The following is a 19714-nucleotide window of genomic DNA, read 5'->3' as shown; positions in this document are numbered from 1 at the left end:
TTTTAGTGATGAAATCCCAGAAATATAGATAATTCCTAAAATTTGCCTAAAAACTGTCTTGATGTAGTTTGTTTGGACAAGACAGAGCTACTGGTCTAGTTGAGTGAGATTTTTGCTCTTGCTGAAACCTTTTTGACAGCCATCCTGTATCTTTAATTACTTATGAGTGATGTGGAAGAAAAGGCATTTTTGCAGAATCTAAGACAGCAAAAAGAGCAGATTCTTAGCATGCATTAAATCCACCCTTGTTTGTCATGGTATTCTCAGTGTGTGTGAGAACAGAACTATGCTCTGAATTTAAAGCCAACTCAAACTGGATTGAGACAGACTAGTTTAATCCTAATTATGTTGATTTTTAACAGCAGCAGAGTGGCATCTATGCGTCTTCAGTTCGTCGCTTTTATTACTTGATTTTCAGATGAGACACCTGCTTTTTTTTCCTTACAGTTCTTAAACAAATATTCTGGGTTATGCCATTAATTTTTAATTATCTTCCATTCCTCTTACTTCTTGCAGTTCTTGTGGGGCTGGTGAAAATAAGCTGACGCTGCAGGGATGCAAGAGGAGCAACAGCCTGAGGTAGGGCTTGGGGCTGGAGTTTTTTCCTCAGTAGAATTGCAGGGAGGGTCAAGACTCTGAATCAGCCAGGTTCTTCCACTCATCCTCAGGGAAGGTCTGCAGAGTTGGAGGTAGAAGGGGGTAGAGACTACTGAGGTGAGTCCCCCTTTAAAAGGGGTGGAAGGGTGAGTGCTATTGCTTTTTGACGTTTCTGTTCTTTTCAAGGTCGTTTTGCTTACAATTGCAAAACCTGAAAGGGTCTTTTGTATTCGTTTACTGGCAAGTGTGGAATTGCAAAAAATAGCCTAACCTATGACCTTAAACCTTTAGGAGGAAAAAAATATTTTGTGAGTAAATTGCACAAATAGTATATGAATGATTTCACTGTACATAGGTTAAATACCTTGCCAAATTAAACTGAGGTGCTTCAGGAAGTATTTTTCTTACGAGTTAAGAATGTCAGTTCTTGTGTCCTGTTAGTTAGTTAAAAAAAAAAAAAAAAATCAACAAACAAATCAGCAGACTTACTGTGGTGCTTAGTGCTTTTCCCACTGCAAAGTTGTAATGTTCTGATGACAAAGCCAGCATAAGTGGAAGGATTAATTCCATGTGTTACAGATAGATACATTTTTCAAAATATTTTTGTGACTAAAGTTAGATGTGCAAGCAGTAGAGTCAAGCCATATGTTGTGGTCAAAAGCTGAGCTGGTGTTAAATTTGTGAATGTAATTGCAGTTTGCGCTTTGTAGCAAGAGGGTGTTACGTTGCTATGAAGGTTTTAAACTTTGCACTGTAGAGCTGCTGTACTTTTCGGTCTTACTGCATGGAATATATCATAAGTTTCGTCTTACATTCAGTGGGGCCAAGGTGAGATGCCCAGGATTTATTATCTGAAAATTAACGTTTGGCGTAATGGAATGCAAGAAGAAATTAATTACTGTTGTTGAAAGCTCTTAACAATTGGATGTGCTTTGTACAGTCCTTTATTAAATCTTACCAGATTAAGTACAAAGTAGATAAACCAGTCTTTCTGACTGAAAAGCTGGCATCCTTCCGGAGCATTTGATTGATTGATTGCTTACTCATTAATACTGCCTTTCATTTGGAAGGTACTGGAATGATGATGTGTATTCACATCCCATCTCCAACTTTTTGACTTAATGTTGTTCAAGAATTCCAAATTCCCCCAACAGTCATCTTGATTTAATTTTGGATTTATGTAGTTGTCTAAACATGGTTTATAGTTGAGCTTTCCCTGATACTGAAGTCTCTTCTCTGCACTAACTCTGCTGCTCTGGCTTGGATGGTGTAATGATTGGGATTGTTTGAATACTATGCATGGGTTTTAAAACTTGCCTATTAGTTAAAATTAAGAAAGGTTTTGTTAGTCAAAGACTTGCCTCATATACTGTTAGTGATAATATTTAAAAATCAATTTCAGGGATTTTTTTCCAATAAACTTCTGATCCTTTAGGCAAGAAAACTATGGAGATGCTTTTTATCCTTTTGTTTTTGATTTCTGATGTATACGAAGTCAGCATGTCAGGGGTATGATGGAGTTCAAGATCCTACATGGAAGATGCAGGGCTATAAGCAGGATTACAAAACTGGACTTTAGGAGCTCAAACTTTAGCCTCTTCAAGGACTGACTTGGAGGAGTACAGTGGGGTAGGGCTCTAGAAGGTAGAGGGGTCTGAGAGAGCTGGGCCGTATTCAAGCACTTCTTGCCAATCTTGAGCCTGGAGGAAGAAATTAAGCAAAGGAGGCAGGAGGCCTGCATGGATGAATAAGGAGCTTCTGGAAAAACTCAGCTGGAAGAGAAGTTAACAGAGGGCAGAAAAAGGAACTGACCGGGTGGAATATAGGAATGCTGTTGGAGTAGGTAGGTAGGCGACAAGGAACGCTAAGGCCCACTTGGAATTAAATCTGGCAAAGGAGGTCAAGGACAACAAGAAGGGCTTCTTCAAGCACCTCAGCAGCAAAAAGAAAACTAGGGAAAATGTGAGCCCACTGCTGAATGAGGTGGGTGCCTTTGTGAAGGAGGATGCAGAGATGGTGGAGTTGCTCAATGCCTTCTTTGCTTTAGTCTTTACTGGTAAGGCCAGACCTCAGGAATCCCAGACCTCGGAGGAAAGAAAAGGTATGAGGAGAGGAGACTGTCCCTTGGTCAAGTAGGATTGGGTGAGGGATCACCTAGGCAAACTGGATACCCACAAATCCATGGGCTTTGATGGGATGAAACCGTGAGAGCTGAGGGAGCTGGCACATGCTACTGCTAAACCTCTCCTCATCATCTTTGAAAGATTGTGGAGAACAGGAGAGTTACGTGAGAACTGGAGAAAAGCTAACACCACTCTAATCCTCTAAAAGGGCAAGAAGGAAAACTCAGGAAACTACAGGCCAGTCAGCCTCACCTCCATCCCTGGAAAGATGTTGGAACAGCTCATCCTGGATGTCATCTGCAAGCATCTGGAAGAAAAGGTTATTAGGAGTGGTCAGCATGGGTTCACCAAGAGGAAATCATGCTTGACCAATCTGATAGCCTTCTATAATGGCATAACTGGCTGGGTAGGTGAGGGGAGAGCAGTCAATGTTGTCTACCTCAATTTCAGCAAGGCTTTCAATGCTGTTTCCCAGAACATCCTCCTAGGTAAGCTTAAGAAGTGTGTGTCAGATAAGTAGACAGTGATGTGGATTGAGAACTGGCTGGGTGGCAGAGCTCAGAGGTTTGTCGTTGGTGGCACAAAGTCTAGTTGGAAGCCTGTGGCCAGCAGTGCTCCTTTGGGGTCAGTACAGGGCCCAGTCTTGTTCAACATATTCATCAGTGACCTGGATGTGGGAACAGTGTTTACCCTCAGCCAGTTTGCTGATGCTACAAAACTGGGAGGAGTGACTGGTACACCAGGCAGCTGTGCTGGAGTTCAGTGAGATCTGGACAGGCTGCAGAGTTAGGCACAGAGGAACCTAATGAAGTCCAACGAAGGCAAGTGTAGTGTTCTGCACCTCGGGAGGAAAACCCCCCTGCACCAGTGCAAGTTAGCGGTTAGTCTGCTGGAAAGCGGCTCTGTGGAGAAGGACCTGGGAGTCCCAGTGGACAAGTTAACCATGAGCCAGCAATGTGCCCTCATGGACAGGAAGGCCGGTGGCATCGTGGAGTGCATTAAGAAGAGTGTGGCCAGCAGGTTAAGGAAGGTTATCCTCCTGCTCTACTCGGCCCTAGTCCAGCCACATCTGAGTACTCCATCCAGTTCTGGTCTCCCCAGTTCAAGAAATACAAGAAACTACTGGAGAGAGTCCAGCATAGGGCCACAAATATGTTGAGAGGACTGGAGCATCTCTCTTACAAGGAAAGGCTGAGAGCCCTGTATCTGTTTAGCCTGGAAAAGAGAAGACTGAGAGAGGATCTTATCAGTGCTTATCAATATCTAAAGAGTGAGTGTCAAGAGGATGGAGCCAGACTCCTTTCAGTGGTCCCCAGAGACAGGACAAGGGGCAGTGGGCACAAACTGGAGCATAGGAAGTTTGACCTGAACGCAAGGACAAATTTCTTTACTGTGAGGGTAGCAGAGCACTGGAATAGGCTGCCCGGGGAGGCTGTGAAGTCTCCTCTGGAGATATTAAAAACCTGCCTGGACGTTTTCCTGTGCAACCTGCTGTAGGTGAACCTGCTTCAACAGGGGGATTGGACTGGTTGATCTCCAGATGTCCCTTCCAACCTCACCATTCTGTCATTCTGTGATACCTGTAAATTTTATAAGATTGGGTGCATATATTGTGTAATTACCTTACACTTATTCTAACAGAATAAAATAGTTGAGAAGACTCTTCTTGAATGGGTGTGTTTGTTCTTGTGAGTGTCCTGACTGACTAATGCTGTCTGGTAGTTGAGTCGAATACACCATCTTATAAATGGCAATGGTATAGTAATCTGCACATTTTAGCTTCCAGCACTGAAAACACTGTAGTAGTGTTACACTTAAATTTATTCTTTTTATTAAAAGAGCTCCATGTTAGGTATAAATATTATCTTTTAAAATAAGCATGAAATAGTTAGCTTTTAATACGTTCTTCCTCATTCTTGCCCAGTTACGAGAAAAACGGTCTGTAAAATCATAGATGCTTTAAACTGTTGATACTGCTTAAATTATTTACTTGCTTGAGTATTATATATAGGTTCAAATCGAGCAAACTTGCAGTGGAGAGGTGTGTTAAAACATTCCATTATAATTCCCAGCCTCCTTTTGAATCTATTTCATACAGGCTGCTGCAGATCCAATGTCCTCCTCTGACGCTCCAGAAGATGGCCCAAGGGAAACATCAAGTGTGTCACAGAATATCTGTATGTTTCTGGTTTGGCTGGGGAGGGTGTATCACATTGGAAGTATATTGAGCTAAATGCCCATGCCTTTTCCTTACCTAATTAGGGATGTCGCTGCTAGCACAGAACAGCAGCTTGCCAGAGAAAGAGAATTGGTTGTAAACAAAACTCTACTTTCCTAATTGTTGCCTTTTTTTTTTTTCTTTTTAAGATGTATTACAGCTTACTCATTCAAAGTTACTATATTTCCCATTGATGTAAAAGTGAAGCTTCTCTGTTTCCATTAATGAGGCTTTTTGGCATTTAACAAGCAATTGTGATGGAGCCAATAGATTTCCTAGGTTTCACAGCAAGTTTGACATAGATGGGCTGAACTCATGTTGTACTATTTTTTGTCTTAAATAGTTTGTTGTTGAAACTAAGGAAGAATGATTGCTTTCCTAACCAGAATCTCTCTTAAGGTTTAATATTCAATTGTGTTAATCACAGGAAAGACTATGATTGTTAGTGTAGGTATCCTGTATGTGCCAATATCTGCAGGTGTCTTTACCAGCATACTCACACCATTGTACATATGTTGCTATCTTTTATACAGATGAAATCCCAGAAGGGAACACTTTTGTTCTAGAATGAAAAAAATGCCTTTTTTATTTTTTTTTCCCAATTTAGTGTATACCTTTTCTAAGTATTCTTTGCTTCTCTGTCCACCTCACCTGCCACACAGCTTCTCTCTTTCCCTTACTGAACTGCGTGGACAACCTGTCCCAGTGTCCACAGGGTAGGAAACCTGGACTGAGACCCATGCTTGGAGGCAGCCTCTCCAGTGGTGGCACTCTCAATGATGTAGCCTCAGAATTGAATGTAAGATTACAGTGGTAAATCAATGGCCTTTTAGCTCTGCTCTGCTGTTTAGTGATGACATTTTTATTTTCTGCTTTACTTAGCTGCATTTTATAGTCATGTGTGCTTTTCTATTTTTCTTTACATTTATAGCTGATGCAGATGCATTTAAAATTCTTCTGGAGATGAAGATGAAGAAGAGGCAGAAAAAACCTAATTTACCAAGCACTGTGACTGAGCTTGACACCGAGGATGGTTCTAAAGTATATGTGGTTGGAACAGCCCACTTCAGTGACAGCAGCAAAAAAGATGTAGTGAAGGTATACACTATGTGGAAGCCCTCCAGCAGAATGTTTATGAAGTTGTCAACTAAGCATAAAATAGAATGAAGTCAGCTCTCTGACTTGGTTCTGTGCTGTAACCTCCAGAGTCTGTTTTTCTCAAGTTAGCTATTGGAGGGCTAACAGTGCTGTTGGGTGAACTGAGGGGCAGCCATACTATCTCAGTAATTTTTTTTTATGCAATACATTGCTTTCCTATCCCAAATATTTTTATTTGCCTTTGAACAAAAAATATCAATACCATGCTGGTGTTTAAAGGAGTTTACCCTGTCTGTCAATAAAAGCATCATGTTGCACTGACAGTGCATACTGTGGTTGTTGCATACTCACTGTGATAGAGACGCTGAAAAGGTGTGAAGCCTGGAACAGAAACTACCATTTACAGCTTCTCTGTGTGTGGAGTATATAACGCTGAGATGTAAAATCGTGCTGCGCTGAACTTAAGAATGGAATGTAAGATAGAATAGGTCTGAAGCTCTAGTGAAAGTTGGAACTATTTCGTACTATACCTTGTGCAAAGTCTGAAATTTACAGTGGTTTTATTCTTCAGGAGCTAGAGCAGGAGGAATCTTGTGCCAGAATCATCAAACCTGGTTCTTGGATAGCTTGTTCTAACTTGGATTGCAAATTATTGCAGAGTATGGTCAAAGGAATGGAATTTTGAATGTATAAGTTTAACATCCAGTTTTAATTTACCCCTACCCCAGCTCAACTTATTCTCCATCTTCCTGTCCCAAAGCATTCAGTAGCTAAAGCATTTCACTGTCAACTTTCTTAATTTTTTTTTAGTACGTGAAAAAATACATTTCTTTTAGTTGAAAATGATTGCTGTAATGTGCTTTTGTTAAGTCCCTTTTCTCACAAAAATATCAATATCGGCTGCATTTCTGTTTAATCCTTCCTAAAGTGATGTAAATAAGTTGATGTTTTTCAGACAATACAAGAAGTGCAGCCTGATGTAGTTGTGGTGGAACTGTGCCAGTACAGAGTTTCTATGTTGAAGATGGATGAAAAGACATTGCTAAAGGAAGCCAAAGAAATAAATCTGGAAAAACTTCAACAAGCTATAAAGCAGGTAGGATTCCCACAGTGAGAATTAAAGGTTTCTGTTAAGAGCAGTTTTGTCAAGTTACAAACAAAACCAGTTTAGCTGGGAGCCTACTACTATTCACCACTCTCAAGTACCGTTACAGTGCCAAAGTTAGGTTTGATATTTTGTTTTCAGCTTGAGTACTGAGGTCTTCTGTTATACAACAGGCTTGTTCAGGCTGTTGGTGACCTTGGCAGGAGTCCTCCTGGGTTTAACAGTCATTCCATTTTCAGGAGACAAGCTTAACTTTGTATTTGTAGTGTTCTACTAATACATATATATGATGATTATCCCTGCAATCTGCTCTATATCACAGGTATTTAAGGAGCACCTAATGTTGGTGTCGTCTGTTGAGATCTGTTTAGTTGCATTCCTTCATCATCCTACTTGCACTTTCTTTTTAATTGCCATCCACTTGTCTTTTGAGTAGTTTCTCATTGATAGTGGGCCTTGAGGGAGTGTTTGGAAAAATCTGGGCTGAAAAGTGTAGGATTCTATGCAAATTATAACTACTCTAGCAGTTTGCTCTCTGGGATGTGTGCGCAAAGCAAGTGTTGTCCTGTTTTTTTTTTCAGTTTCATACAGTTAGCTTACATTTAAGTAATTTTAAGCTAGGCACAGTGAAACAGATTGACTTAAAAATGACAGGGCATTTTATTAGAGTGGAAGTATGTGATCGATTATAAAAAGGGGTTCCAGTGTCCAGTTGAATGAACACATTAACAGATTGTTATTTTAGTTGTATGGTGCAGTAATTATGTGTTGGAATTGTATTATTGATGTAATTGGGGAATTGCCAGAATTGCACCCCTGATAAGAATGTAATCTGCATCCATGCAGAAGCACTTGCAGTGGCATGGGGCTGGTCTGCTTGTGTGTGTGCACGTGCATGCACAGAGTTTCTTAGTGCAGCCTTTCTGACTCAGTTAAGCAATAATGCAACTGTTATGTTTTCTTTGTTGTGTCAGAGGAAAGAACATTGCAAGACACTTGCATATTGCATGAATTACTGCGTCCATCTGTTTGTTTTAGGTAAGGTGTGTTGTTCTGATGCATGTAGCCAAAAGAATGCTTGTTCACACAATCAGAGGAGCAGAGATGAGGTCTTCTGACCTGGTAAACAGACATAGAAGCCTTTTTTTAAATATGGAAGCTAAATGCAACAGTATTTGCTGTGCTTTTCTGTTAAGAGGAAAAGGCCAATGAAAATAAAATGGCAGACTTTTTTTCTTTGTGATGTAAATTCGTGTTGCCAGCTTTGTAATTCACACTGTCTACCAGGGCTTGAAGTAATCTTGTTTGCAGACAGTAGAAAACACAGACTGTTGGCTGCAAAGCCAGAGAATAATACAAAGGTCCTTCGTATTGTTACACATCAATCTTGGTCTCCTATGACACCAGAGAGAATACAGATAATCATGAAATTTTGACACTGTGCCTTTTAAATAATCTATTTCTCCATCTATAGTCTCAACCATAGAAAACCTCCAGCCTTCCTTCTTTGAGTCAGTAGTAGCATGGTTTATATAGCAAAAAAACCAGGAAAAGCTGTCCATCTGTCTTATGCTAAATTATAGTGGTTTTGTTTTTCTCTAGTAAAAATCAAGCCAGCTGGTAATCAAGCTCAATCATGCTTTAGTTGTCCTCTCCCATCAACAAAATGTGCATTCAGGCCCAAAATTTACACCAAAAGTCAAAACTGCTCATAACTGATCCTTCAGTATCAAAGTAGAGAAGAAAACTGTGTCTTTTTATAGTCACTTGTATAAATCTTAAGCAGTAAAATTGCATTTCCCTGCTCTTAATTGAAGTTGGAAACTAAGCAGCATTAATGTGACATCATTACACACTTGCAGTGGGTTACTAGCATTCACAGCTTACTGAGCAACTGTTACAAGGTTAAAAACAGCCTTCCTCAGGCCCTCCTTGAATTTCAAAATCCTCACAACTGTTTGTGGAGATCTGCCTCTTTGCTTTCCATCAGGCAAAGCAACAGTGCGGATGGGTATCTGGCTCAAATGCAGATGACCTGGAGATGCACAGTTGGCTTAAACCAAACTGATAAGACAGGTTTTGTCTTTTTTTCTCTTCTGGATTCCTAGTTCCACTCACTGTCCCTTCTGTGTCCGTGCCATGACCACAAAGCAGTCTGAACAGGGCTTGCTTTTTAGCTGCATCCTGTCCCTACGTGGCTCTGTGATGGCCGGTCGTGACACAGAAGAAGAGCTGAGAAACCTTTTTCTGGGGCATAAGAGAGTGATCAGCTGGGAAGCAAAACCTTAGCTCAATCTCACTTTTTCAAACCTACTCCTTTAGACTGAAGTTACCTGTGCAGGAATATACTGTTGTGTTTTTGGTAAGGCCAGTGAAAAAGTTTTTGTTTTGTACCACATAATACAGCCCTTCATATTTAGGTAACCTACAAGATTGTCCTTTTAAATAAAATGGCTATAATGTGAATTGGTAGATGGTATGTGCATCCCTATGGACAGGAGCAGGCTGCTGCCACTTGTTACCTTCACTTTTGTACTAAAGTCTAACTTTCAGTGCACTTGCAGCAGTAGGAAAACCAGCTACAGGCTCCAAGCTGCAAGGCTGTATTTGCAGAGGGCTGCATCCATGGGAATTAGGGTTTTTTTTAAAGGAGAAATTCAGACGATTAAACCACAAACTGTTTAGTTCTGTCCACAGTTCTGCAGCTAGTTCTGAATCTGTGACTTGTTACGCAGCTGAAGAGTAGCCCCAAGGCTCCCTTCTTAGGCTATGTTCTCATAAATGTTTCTGTCCCGATAAAGCATATCTTCCTTGGTCATTCTTTCATCGGTCATCATGAGTATTTAATGCACTTAATCACTTCTCATTGTTTAGTATTTCTTTGCACATTTTCTAGCTCAAGTGTCTTCAAGACAAGAGTCCACTGAAGGTTAAACAGCAGCACATTGAGATTTCTATTTTTTTCTTTTCCTAGTCATACCTCTCACTCACTGCTATTAAACACTGGACTGAAAATTGGTAGTTTTCGTTCTCTTTCCTGTGTGCTAATAGCTCTGCTTCCCTCTGCCCATACATTTAAGTTTCTTTCTACTTGTGCATTTGCTTTGTGTTTATGGCTGTTGCATCCAACCTGTGAAATTATTGCCAGCCACTTAGTTCTGTTGTGATCAGCTTTCCTTTATCTGACACTGAATAATCCAGTATTGATAATAATCTCTTAGTGTTTTGCTTCACTGTTTTTTTTTTTGTACATGGTGTTCTTTATCCCACAGCACTTTCAGGCTGGCTTGTTGTTGCTGGTTGCCGCTACATGCGGCTGCTTGTCACCTTTTATCTCCCTGATGCTGAGCAAATACGACAGGCACTGGGCTTCATGCAGGTTAAAAGCACAAATGTCTCAGACACACTTCAAAGATGTATCCCTCTGTTAGCCACCAGGATGAATCTTTCTGTCATGTGTAAAAATGCAACTTCAAATACATCAGCCCTGAAGGGGACAGCAGCCAGCAAATAACCTCAGGCTGCATTATCTTAGTTTTGTTTTATTTATGGGTATCTTTTCCTGAACTTTTGGAAACCTTTGTCCCCTAGGCTTTTGAACTGGATCTCACTGAAAATCCTTTTTCTCACTGCCCTCTTTCTTCTCTTCCTGGAAGGCCAGCACCCTGTATTTCTGCCATGCTTGCTAGTTTGTACCATGGTAAAGCAGATATTCAGTTGACTTTGAAAACAGCCCCTCTCCTTTGCCAGTTCTTGTCCTCGGTGATTCTCAAGTCTGCTTAACTGCAGAAACTCCCTACAGCTTTTGGAGAGGTCACACAACCATCAGATCTGGCACACGGTGGGATGTCTGAGCATGGCCCTAGGAGAAAGGAATGGAGACCAGGACCTTCCTCTGGCAACTTCAGGCAGTTATATTAACTGGAGCTATCCCATGTATCCTCTTCTTCAGTTGTGTGTAGCTGGTGGTTGAGCAGGAAATTAACCTTTGGTGAGGGAAGGAGGAACACCCCAACACAAAAAGGAAAGGGTAACACTCAGCCACCGAGTCTTAGTTGTAAGAATATCTGGTTGAGGACAGCCTGAGCTGGACAGAAGCAACAGCTCTGGATGAGTTTGTTTGAGATGGTTTTTTCTTTCTTTTTTGTGAAAGAATAAGGAAGAGAAACTTTACATAATTATATTTGGGAGATTTTTTTTCTTTTTAAAGAGTCTTCTGGATTCTGTGTTTTGGTTTCAATGTTAACCTAAGCAGTCCTCAGCCCAGTGTTTTTCAGGATTGTTGCCCTTTTCCCTTTCGGTATCTCTGTAACATGGTGTTCACTGTACATTCAATGGAATATAGTCTTGTGGTCCCTTTTTTGTAACCAGATAGATCAAGAAAAATTAAATGCACAGTATGAGTTGTTTTACCATTCAGTTATTCACCCACTTTCTTCAGGCAGGTTGAGTAAATATAGACTAAAGTAAGTCTGGCTGCCCTCCTTTCTTTTCTTAACCCTGCCATACATTTTTATTGAAAGGGAGAAAATGTTGGCCGCACACTGAGGTGAAATGATACTTCACAACTGGGACAAACTGAAATAAGAGAGCTGTATTGATCAGTAGATTTGCCTCAGTGCTGCTGCTTCATTAAGATAATTCATGACTCTGAATGGTGCCTTATTCTGAGAAATCCACGCAGCTTGTTAATTTTTTTTTTCCCCCCCTCCCCCTCCCTCTTCCACCAGAATGGAGTCATGTCTGGATTGATGCAAATGCTGCTTCTGAAGGTTTCTGCTCACATCACAGAACAGCTGGGAATGGCCCCAGGAGGGGAATTCAGAGAAGCTTTCAAAGAGGTGTGAACTTGAAATGGTTCTTCTGAGGTCAAATTTACTGGCCTTTTGCTTCTAGAGTCAAACTAAATTAAACCATTTGTTAGTAACCAGTAAAAAGCACATACTTATGCTGAAGCCTGTGAAGCAGTAAGAATTGCCTTTGGCTTCAAAGTCTACTGGAAAGTACAGAGGTTTGTAGCGCTAAGCGGCATCAAAGTGATGCCAAAAAGGCTTCACATAATAAGGGGTTTTCCTGACAGTATTTCTGATGGCATTTGTTTTCATTTCAATAGTTAGTTATTTATTTTGCTCCTATTAAATAGTCACTTTTAAGTTCTGGGTACGGATACTGGTCCCACTGTTGGTGGTGTCAGGGTTTCAGGCTGTGAAAACCAATGCTACAGCACTAGTAAGATCTAACACCTTCATCTAGAAAGATTGTTTGGGGAAGTGAAATATCTGACTGGTCTGTTAGTCATATCTGGTCTTTTGACATTCCGTTTTGTACTACTGCCAGCTGTGATGCTGGGAAGTAAATAGTAGCTGGACTTCTACCGTGCATTACAGCTACTATTTTAATCTCTGGAAATACTGAGACATTATTTTTACTGTATGTATCCACCTTGCAGAATGTATGTTGCTATTTTTGTGTAGATTAGCTACTAGTAAGGAAATCTGAGATGACCTAGCTGTAAAAAATTTGGAATAATTTGGTGTATTTATCCTAAATGAAAGCAAAACTGTTTCAAGGCTTATTTTCCTGTGCCTTCTAGACCAGAGTGAAACATTAATTATTTACCATTTTAAGTGGGAAAGAAAAAAAACATATTTTGCATCTGTCCTGTTCTAAAGTAGCTGTCTGAAATTTTTAAACAGATATGCATATGAAAGAATGGTTTAGAAATTCTGCACTGTGCTGAAATTTGCTAGAGCAAAGTCTCACCTTGCCTTCTTGTGTGGTATTTGGCATCAGTTCTTGTTTCAAAAGCTCCATCTTGGAATATATTTTACCACGGCAAACTGATAGGTTAGTAATCCTGACAAATCCTAGGTAAAAGCAAAATGCCTATGGTTGTTTCGCCTTAGACTTCAGTGAGACCCAGATAGGTATAGAGCCCCATCTGTTCGCCTTAAGTAGTCATAAGCAGGAGCTTTCTGCTTAGGTAAAAGTAACTTAAAGAGATTGGCGTTACAACTTAATGTATTCCTTTATGAAGTAATATTTTGGAAGTTGAATTTACTGCAAGGCCAAAATGTTTTTTGATGTTGAAGTAGGACTTTGCTTGCTCTTTAAGATACCTTGTATAAGACAATAAAACAAATGCTCTCTTAATAAGGATGTACTGTGCTGCAGTATGAAATGTGAGCTAGTGATTTGTATCTTCTTTTTCAGGCCAGTAAAGTACCTTTCTGTAAATTCCATCTTGGAGACCGACCCATCCCTGTTACGTTTAAGAGAGCAATTGCTGCGCTTTCTTTCTGGCAAAAAGTCAAGCTTGCCTGGGGCCTCTGCTTCTTATCTGACCCAATCAGGTATGAATAAGCATCCCATATGTTTATCGAGATTAATTGTTCAATTCTTCAGTGTGACTTCACTACAAGCTGGAAGTCCTCACTACCCAGCCTGATGTAGGAAAAACTTGAAGTTAGTGAGAAGGATAAACATACAAACTATTCTGCAATAATCCATATTTTTTAAAAGAAAGCTGGCTTTCTGATCTTGTTCCAGCTCTTTTTGTCTTTCAATACGTTACTTCCAGGTGAAGTTAAGGATTTGATCCTAGGGAATTCCTAGTGTAGTTAAGGAAAAAAAGTATTTTTAATGTTGAAAATAAAATCTTTCCTAATGCTGTGTGTGGATATGCTAAATAGAAGAAAATAGGGCCTCAACATGCTAATTTGTACTTCGTTAAGACTTCCAGAGGACTTGGGCCTGCTGTGCTGTTACAACTGGATCAGGGCAGCTTTAGAACTGAATCTGCTGTCTGAGCTGATTTTATGAACAAGTGAAAATCTTTTAGTCTGTGGGCAACACGACTCTTCATCACAGTTGCCTTTATAAAGGGACATTGTTAGGAACTTTTGCCCTGTGGTAATGCTCCTCAGACAGCTATTCTCTTGCTGACTTTGAGTTCCCCGTCCTTCAGAGACATCCCTGTGCCAAATTTGCTTTCTCTTTTCACAAGCATCTGTGTGATAACTTGATTGAACTGGGTGAGAACATATGCGCAGCTGCCCTTCTAAGGTCAGTGAGCATCAACCAGGTTTGCAGCAGTGGGAGGCTTCCCAGAAAGGGGTTTCCTGTTCTTGTGGTCCCTAAGTCTCAGTGCCCCTCTCATACCCAGTGTCCAAAGCTCTGCAGAGTTTATGAAGTGATGTATGGCATTTTTTTAATCCTGGCTTTTAAAATTGGGCCAGGACTCAAACTGTAGTCAAGTCAACCAAACCTTTCCATTTTGCAGTTGTAGCGATTACTTAATTGTTGTTTCCTGTAAATACTTGTGGTTACTTTAATCTGTAAAATTAGTTTTACCCTTTTACATTCCATTAACTTCAGTTCACGTGCAAAGTTTTCTTACTAGTCTGTTGCCAGTACAAAACTGTTTGCATACTCTTGAGGGCCTTGGAGGATGTGTTTCTCTGCAGCTTCTCCCATTGTTTTATCCATCCTAAGAAGGCTTTGGCTTTCAACTGCGATATTAAGATAATTGAGATAGTATATGCACATTAGCTTGCCACTGAAGGTTGGATGTAACATCTCAGTTGTTCTACAACTGAATGATCCACTATGTTGATTTTTAAAAATAAAGTGAGTAGGGGTTGAAAAGGAAAGTGTTTAATAATAGGGCAATTGTTAGAAGGGGGTTATTGTGCACTCAGCCTTGAACATGAGATTCTATGAAAAATGGAGTAATAATTCAACATCAATTTTTTTATTAGTCTGATGGCATTTCTATGATCTGTTGAAAGCTAGTAATGCATTTGTCCTTTTGGTTGCCCTGTTGGTATTTGTAGGGGTTTTGATGTTGGAAACTAAAGAAAGCATGTTTGGCATCATTCTTCAGTAAACAGTGATGCAAAGCCAATTGATTCTGTTGCCACAAACTGTGACTGTACTACAGCTGTGGGTGCAGACAGAAGGTTAACAGCAGCTATAAAAAAATGTAAAAGCTCATTACATTTACTCATGTAGTTTATATTTGTTTATTTCTATCCATTTCCTATTCTTCTATTCTGGGAATTGATTTAAAACTCTGACTTCCCTGCTGAAAACCTGTGATTGACACTAGGAACCTGCAGAACTCTTTCTGTCCCCTCAGAGTGTGCCTTATGGTGCGCTTTTTTAGTTCCTTAAATAGAACCTCTGTGTGTTCAGTGATCAGATCTGCTTCCTCAGAAGTGCTCTGTGTTGTCGCTTCTAAGCTTATTAATATACACTGAAAGTGGGGCACTGTGATAACTCTTTCCTTTGAAGCTTTAGTGCTTCTCCTCAGCTGAATTGTCAGTTTTCAAACTAGGAAGGGTGAAAATCCAGTAGAACTGCCTGAAGGCAATTGACCTCTCTTCTTTCCCTTTCCCTCACTGTGGAAGCATTGTTTAGGTATCCTGTTTTACAGGTTTACAAAGATTGGTTTACTTTGAGAGAGAACTGGGGGAGGAGAACAGTAGAGCATGGGTTTAGGTGAATAATCTGTATAATACTCAATTGTTTTTATTCCTTGGTTTGTCTTTACTGGACTTTAAAAGCATAACAGATACTGAGAAAACTTAACCTTTCTTTCAGTAAAGATGATGTGGAGAAATGCAAACAGAAGGATTTACTGGAGCAGATGATGGCAGAAATGATTGGAGAATTCCCTGATCTTCATCGAACGATTGTCTCGGAACGAGATATATACTTGACCTACATGCTGAAGCAAGCAGCAAAGCAGATAGAACTACCTCGAGCTTCAGAAAGTAATTGTTTTAAAGCAGATATCTTAACCAGCAAGTTGTTCTTTGTGTACCAGTCCAAAGTTCTGCTCTTCTCAGGAGATCTGGGATGTTCTGTTAGTGTGTGTCAGCCACATGTCACATAAGATTACAGCACTCAGAAAATTAAGAAGAAATATAACACTTCTGTTGCAACCACCTAGAGCAGTAGACTCCAAATTAGGATTCCTTTCTCATTGTGCTATTTAAAACTGGAAAATATTTAGTATCCTGACAACTTTTTTAAAAGCCGGGCATCTGGTATCACAGCATACCATGGGACAGTCTAGGCCTATTTTGTCTATCTCACACCCTGTTACCTCACCAAATTCATTGTCATCACTAGCTGCTTGGGGCCAATTCCTTGCTAAATTAATTACCTCTAATTTCAGTGTTATTCATACTTTGCTTATTACAAATTGGACTGGTAGGAGCCCTGATGATGTGGCAGTGATGATGAAATGTGTGACTCTGCATGTTTCAGCAAGGTATAGGCATGTAGAATAATTGCGTTCTCTAGCTTTTGGAAGTATTTTGCTGCCATCTGTGATCTGCATGCCCTTCCTATATATCAGCGTACTGAAGTATGGCTTACTACTTTTTTACTGCCTTAAGAAGATGCTGTTTGTAATCACTTCAGTGCAGACATCTGGCACTGTCTTGTGATGGGAAGAAAGAGCAAGAGGATTGCGCTTGTGTTCTTGCATCTCCCTCGCCTAATACTACCTCAATGCTGCCTTCATAAAGTGTCCAAACACATCGTATTTCCTGTTAGCTCAGTCAGTAAGGCTGAAGGAGGCACAGATGCATTCAGTTCCTTGGTCCAAAGAGCAGGCTGAAAATTTATGTTGGTTTTGGCTGGATCATGAGTCACAAGAGGAATTATTTAGTAGTTCTCCTGCTCTGCCTTCCTCCCTCCTCCTATTAAATCTACCTTCTTAAAAGCTCAGTCACTGGATCTCCAGCTTAGAGAATGCCTACAAAACTGGAAGGGGTTTATATGCATAGTGAAGGCCTTAAAATAGAAGATAAGACCCTCAAATCAGAATGTGAGGGACTACTAGACTGATAGTCATATGTTTCAGTATCTTAGCTAACAAAACAACACCAGGGACAGATATGTTTAGAACCTATGCATTTATATTATATACATACAATCTATTCTATGCATTCATGTTCACTAGAGGCAAAAAAAACAAAACCAAAAAGGCAAGCTGTAACCTTAAGATCATAGTAAAATACAAAACCCCACAATTCAAGTGAGCAGAAATAGAGCATCATCACCACTGTCTAAATAATTTAATATTGTAGGGTTGTAGTAAGGGGAAAATCCTGGACACTATTTGCAGGACTCTGATACACTTTGGGTCCAAGATAATCCTAAACTAGGTCTGATTTGTTCCTGGCCTTCATCTGACTACTTGCCTGGATGAGGCTCTTTCAAAGAGCTTGCAAATAAAACTTTCACGTTTAGGAGTCTTTACTCCCCACAAAATATTCTGGAAGAGGAATAGCAAGTTTCTTCCAGGGCTAAGTTTCAGGCAGGGCTTTAAACATTACTGGTGTCATCTTTGAATCCTGCCCAGAAGCAGACAGGATCATATGGATGGAGATGAGCAGTTGAGATGTGCTGTGGACAGCCTTTTCTGCTGGGGTGCTGTGTTTTGCCTCTGCTGTTGTTTAGAGCAACCCTAGAACATACTGAGAAAAGACATGTCCAAAGAAACAATTTCAAAAATGTATATAATAATTCTAGTGTTTTCAATCCTGTTTTCTTTCATTTTGGGGATGCTGCTTTTCCTGTTTATTTACTTACTAGTGGGAAAATCCAAGGGTGGATATTTAAAGGAAGAAAGTGGAACTTACTCACATTTTATATTTATGTGTTATATTTATGTATCATTTTCCCCATAGGAAAGGAGCCTGATTACAATGACTTAGAAAGTTTTCTGTGAGTTATTTTTTTTATGGCTTGGTGCCATTTTTAAATTGAGGAAGAGAGGTAATCTCAAAGGTTTCAGGAACAGCGTTTTAACTTGCACTAGGTGTTATCGAACTTTGATGGTAGATGAGAGGTGAGGGTGAGAGCTAGCATGTATTGCAGTGGTCTGATGGTGTCTGGCTCGCTGCAGCACATGAATGGTACGGGTTTTGCTGTTACTTACTGAGGCCCATTCTGTAACAGTACCCTTAACTGCGGTAGGCATGGTCTGAAGTGCTGTCTTTTGATTGTTTGTTCCACTTGGTAGCCCAGATCTTGTCACAATTTGGATATGTGCTAGCTTCCACTGTCCAAAATGGTAGAAGTAGTTCTCTGTTTCAGAAGACAGCAAAAGCCAGGGCTGTTCCCGATTAGCAATAGAGAAACGTGACATATATATGGGAAGGAAAGAAATTAATTTAGCTTGCATCTGCTGCACGCCTCACCCTGAGGCTGAAGTGTGAGCCCTGTCCCTATACATTTACATTCCATTTACATTCAGGAGACAAATATTTCCTGAGAAATACAGTAACCGTGCCGATTTTTTTTTTTTTTTTTTTCAGAATTTCAACATAAGAGGTAGTAGGTGAGGCAAGTGTTAACTTTTAGTATGTAACACTCTAATATCTGGTAGTAAGAGTCCCTGCCTCTTGGAAAATGCTTTTTTGCAATCTCACGCTTTACCAATTTATTTATAGCTTGAAATTAGTTCTTTTACTGATGTGCTCATTTCTCTCAATCTCTTTCTCAGCTGAACCTAGAAAATATACCCCAGCTGTTGTAGTTGGTGTTGTTGGGATGGGTCATGTACCTGGAATTGAAAAGAACTGGAATTCTGACTTAAACATCCAGGAAATAATGAGGTAAAAGTCATCCTTTCCTACATATTGGTGTAACTCCTAGGTGTTGTTAGCGTCTCTTGCTAAAAGACAGCAACACTTGGTTTGTTTGGATGTTTTGTTGGTTGGTTGTCCCAGCTTGATGAAACATCACCACTGTCATCCCTGTCTTGTCAGCTCACTGACTTGCTGTGCAGTGCTTGCAGATTGTGTGTACAGCAAAGGAAAAGAAAATATCAAAGAAAAAAAAAAAAAGTTGGATATCAAAGGGAGTAGAGATTAGAAGATGCCCTTGTCTAGAAGAAAATGTATTGATCCACACTTCAGGCTTTTAAAATAAGAATTCAAATGAGGGCTGTAAGAGGAGGTAAAAACAAAGCCAGACTTCCAGTCTAGCTTAAATAAATATAAACTGTTGGATTCAAAGCTTTTGTTGTGTCAGGGCACTGCTCACTCTGGCAAGCTTGCTATTGCAGTTGTTAAAGCCCATTTTTAACTGTATATATAACTGATAACATGTTTTAATCTGTATATCTAAATATGGGCAGACTTCAGCCATGTGTCTGGTGAACTCTTGCTCCAAAGTACCTGTTAAAATAGATGTATGTGCTTTGTAAAAGAAGGAATTGAAGAACCGAAATGTTCAGACTATGTGTATCCTATAGAGCCACAAGGGTCAGGATATCAGATATGTAGAAGGGATTATAGCATGATCTGTAGTAGTACTGGTGTGTAGTGGTTTAGGATAATAGAGCCTTTCAAATATTGAGCCTTTGTCTTATCACATCGATTTACTGTGTGTATGGACAGACTTCACCCATCTCTTCAGAATTGTGTTTTCTGTGCCAGTGGTATAAATAAGTGGAAGGGCTACTGGTATCTTTCATAAGACATGAATATTGCATTAACTTGACTTTCCATAATAATAATGAAGCAAATGTCATTCATAAGATTACTATAT

The 19714-nt window shown here is 40.0% G+C and overlaps 1 protein-coding gene across 8 annotated transcripts in view; it reads left to right on the top strand.

The window, feature by feature from the left end:
* TRABD (TraB domain containing) overlaps window positions 1-19714 on the top strand; it is a 35725-nt gene that overhangs the window by 10291 nt on the left and 5720 nt on the right. For 5 of the 8 annotated variants that reach the window (XM_054078144.1, XM_054078175.1, XM_054078151.1 and 2 more), the window contains 8 exons: window positions 517-579; window positions 4819-4897; window positions 5870-6036; window positions 6992-7132; window positions 11872-11982; window positions 13355-13494; window positions 15746-15918; window positions 18666-18777. In XM_054078144.1, the coding sequence (XP_053934119.1) occupies window positions 556-579; window positions 4819-4897; window positions 5870-6036; window positions 6992-7132; window positions 11872-11982; window positions 13355-13494; window positions 15746-15918; window positions 18666-18777 (947 nt within the window). In that variant the 5' untranslated portion in view covers window positions 517-555. Of the gene's footprint in view, window positions 1-516; window positions 580-644; window positions 715-4818; window positions 4898-5600; window positions 5738-5869; window positions 6037-6991; window positions 7133-11871; window positions 11983-13354; window positions 13495-15745; window positions 15919-18665; window positions 18778-19714 lie in introns of those variants that run through there. The other 3 variants (XM_054078185.1, XM_054078204.1, XM_054078194.1) reach the window with 3 other exon arrangements.

The sequence above is a fragment of the Cuculus canorus genome, chromosome 1 (assembly GCF_017976375.1).
Source record: "Cuculus canorus isolate bCucCan1 chromosome 1, bCucCan1.pri, whole genome shotgun sequence".
In the NCBI taxonomy this organism is placed as follows: domain Eukaryota; kingdom Metazoa; phylum Chordata; class Aves; order Cuculiformes; family Cuculidae; genus Cuculus; species Cuculus canorus.
Note: the sequence above shows the minus strand (reverse complement) of the source record. Positions and strands in the feature narration are given on the sequence as shown.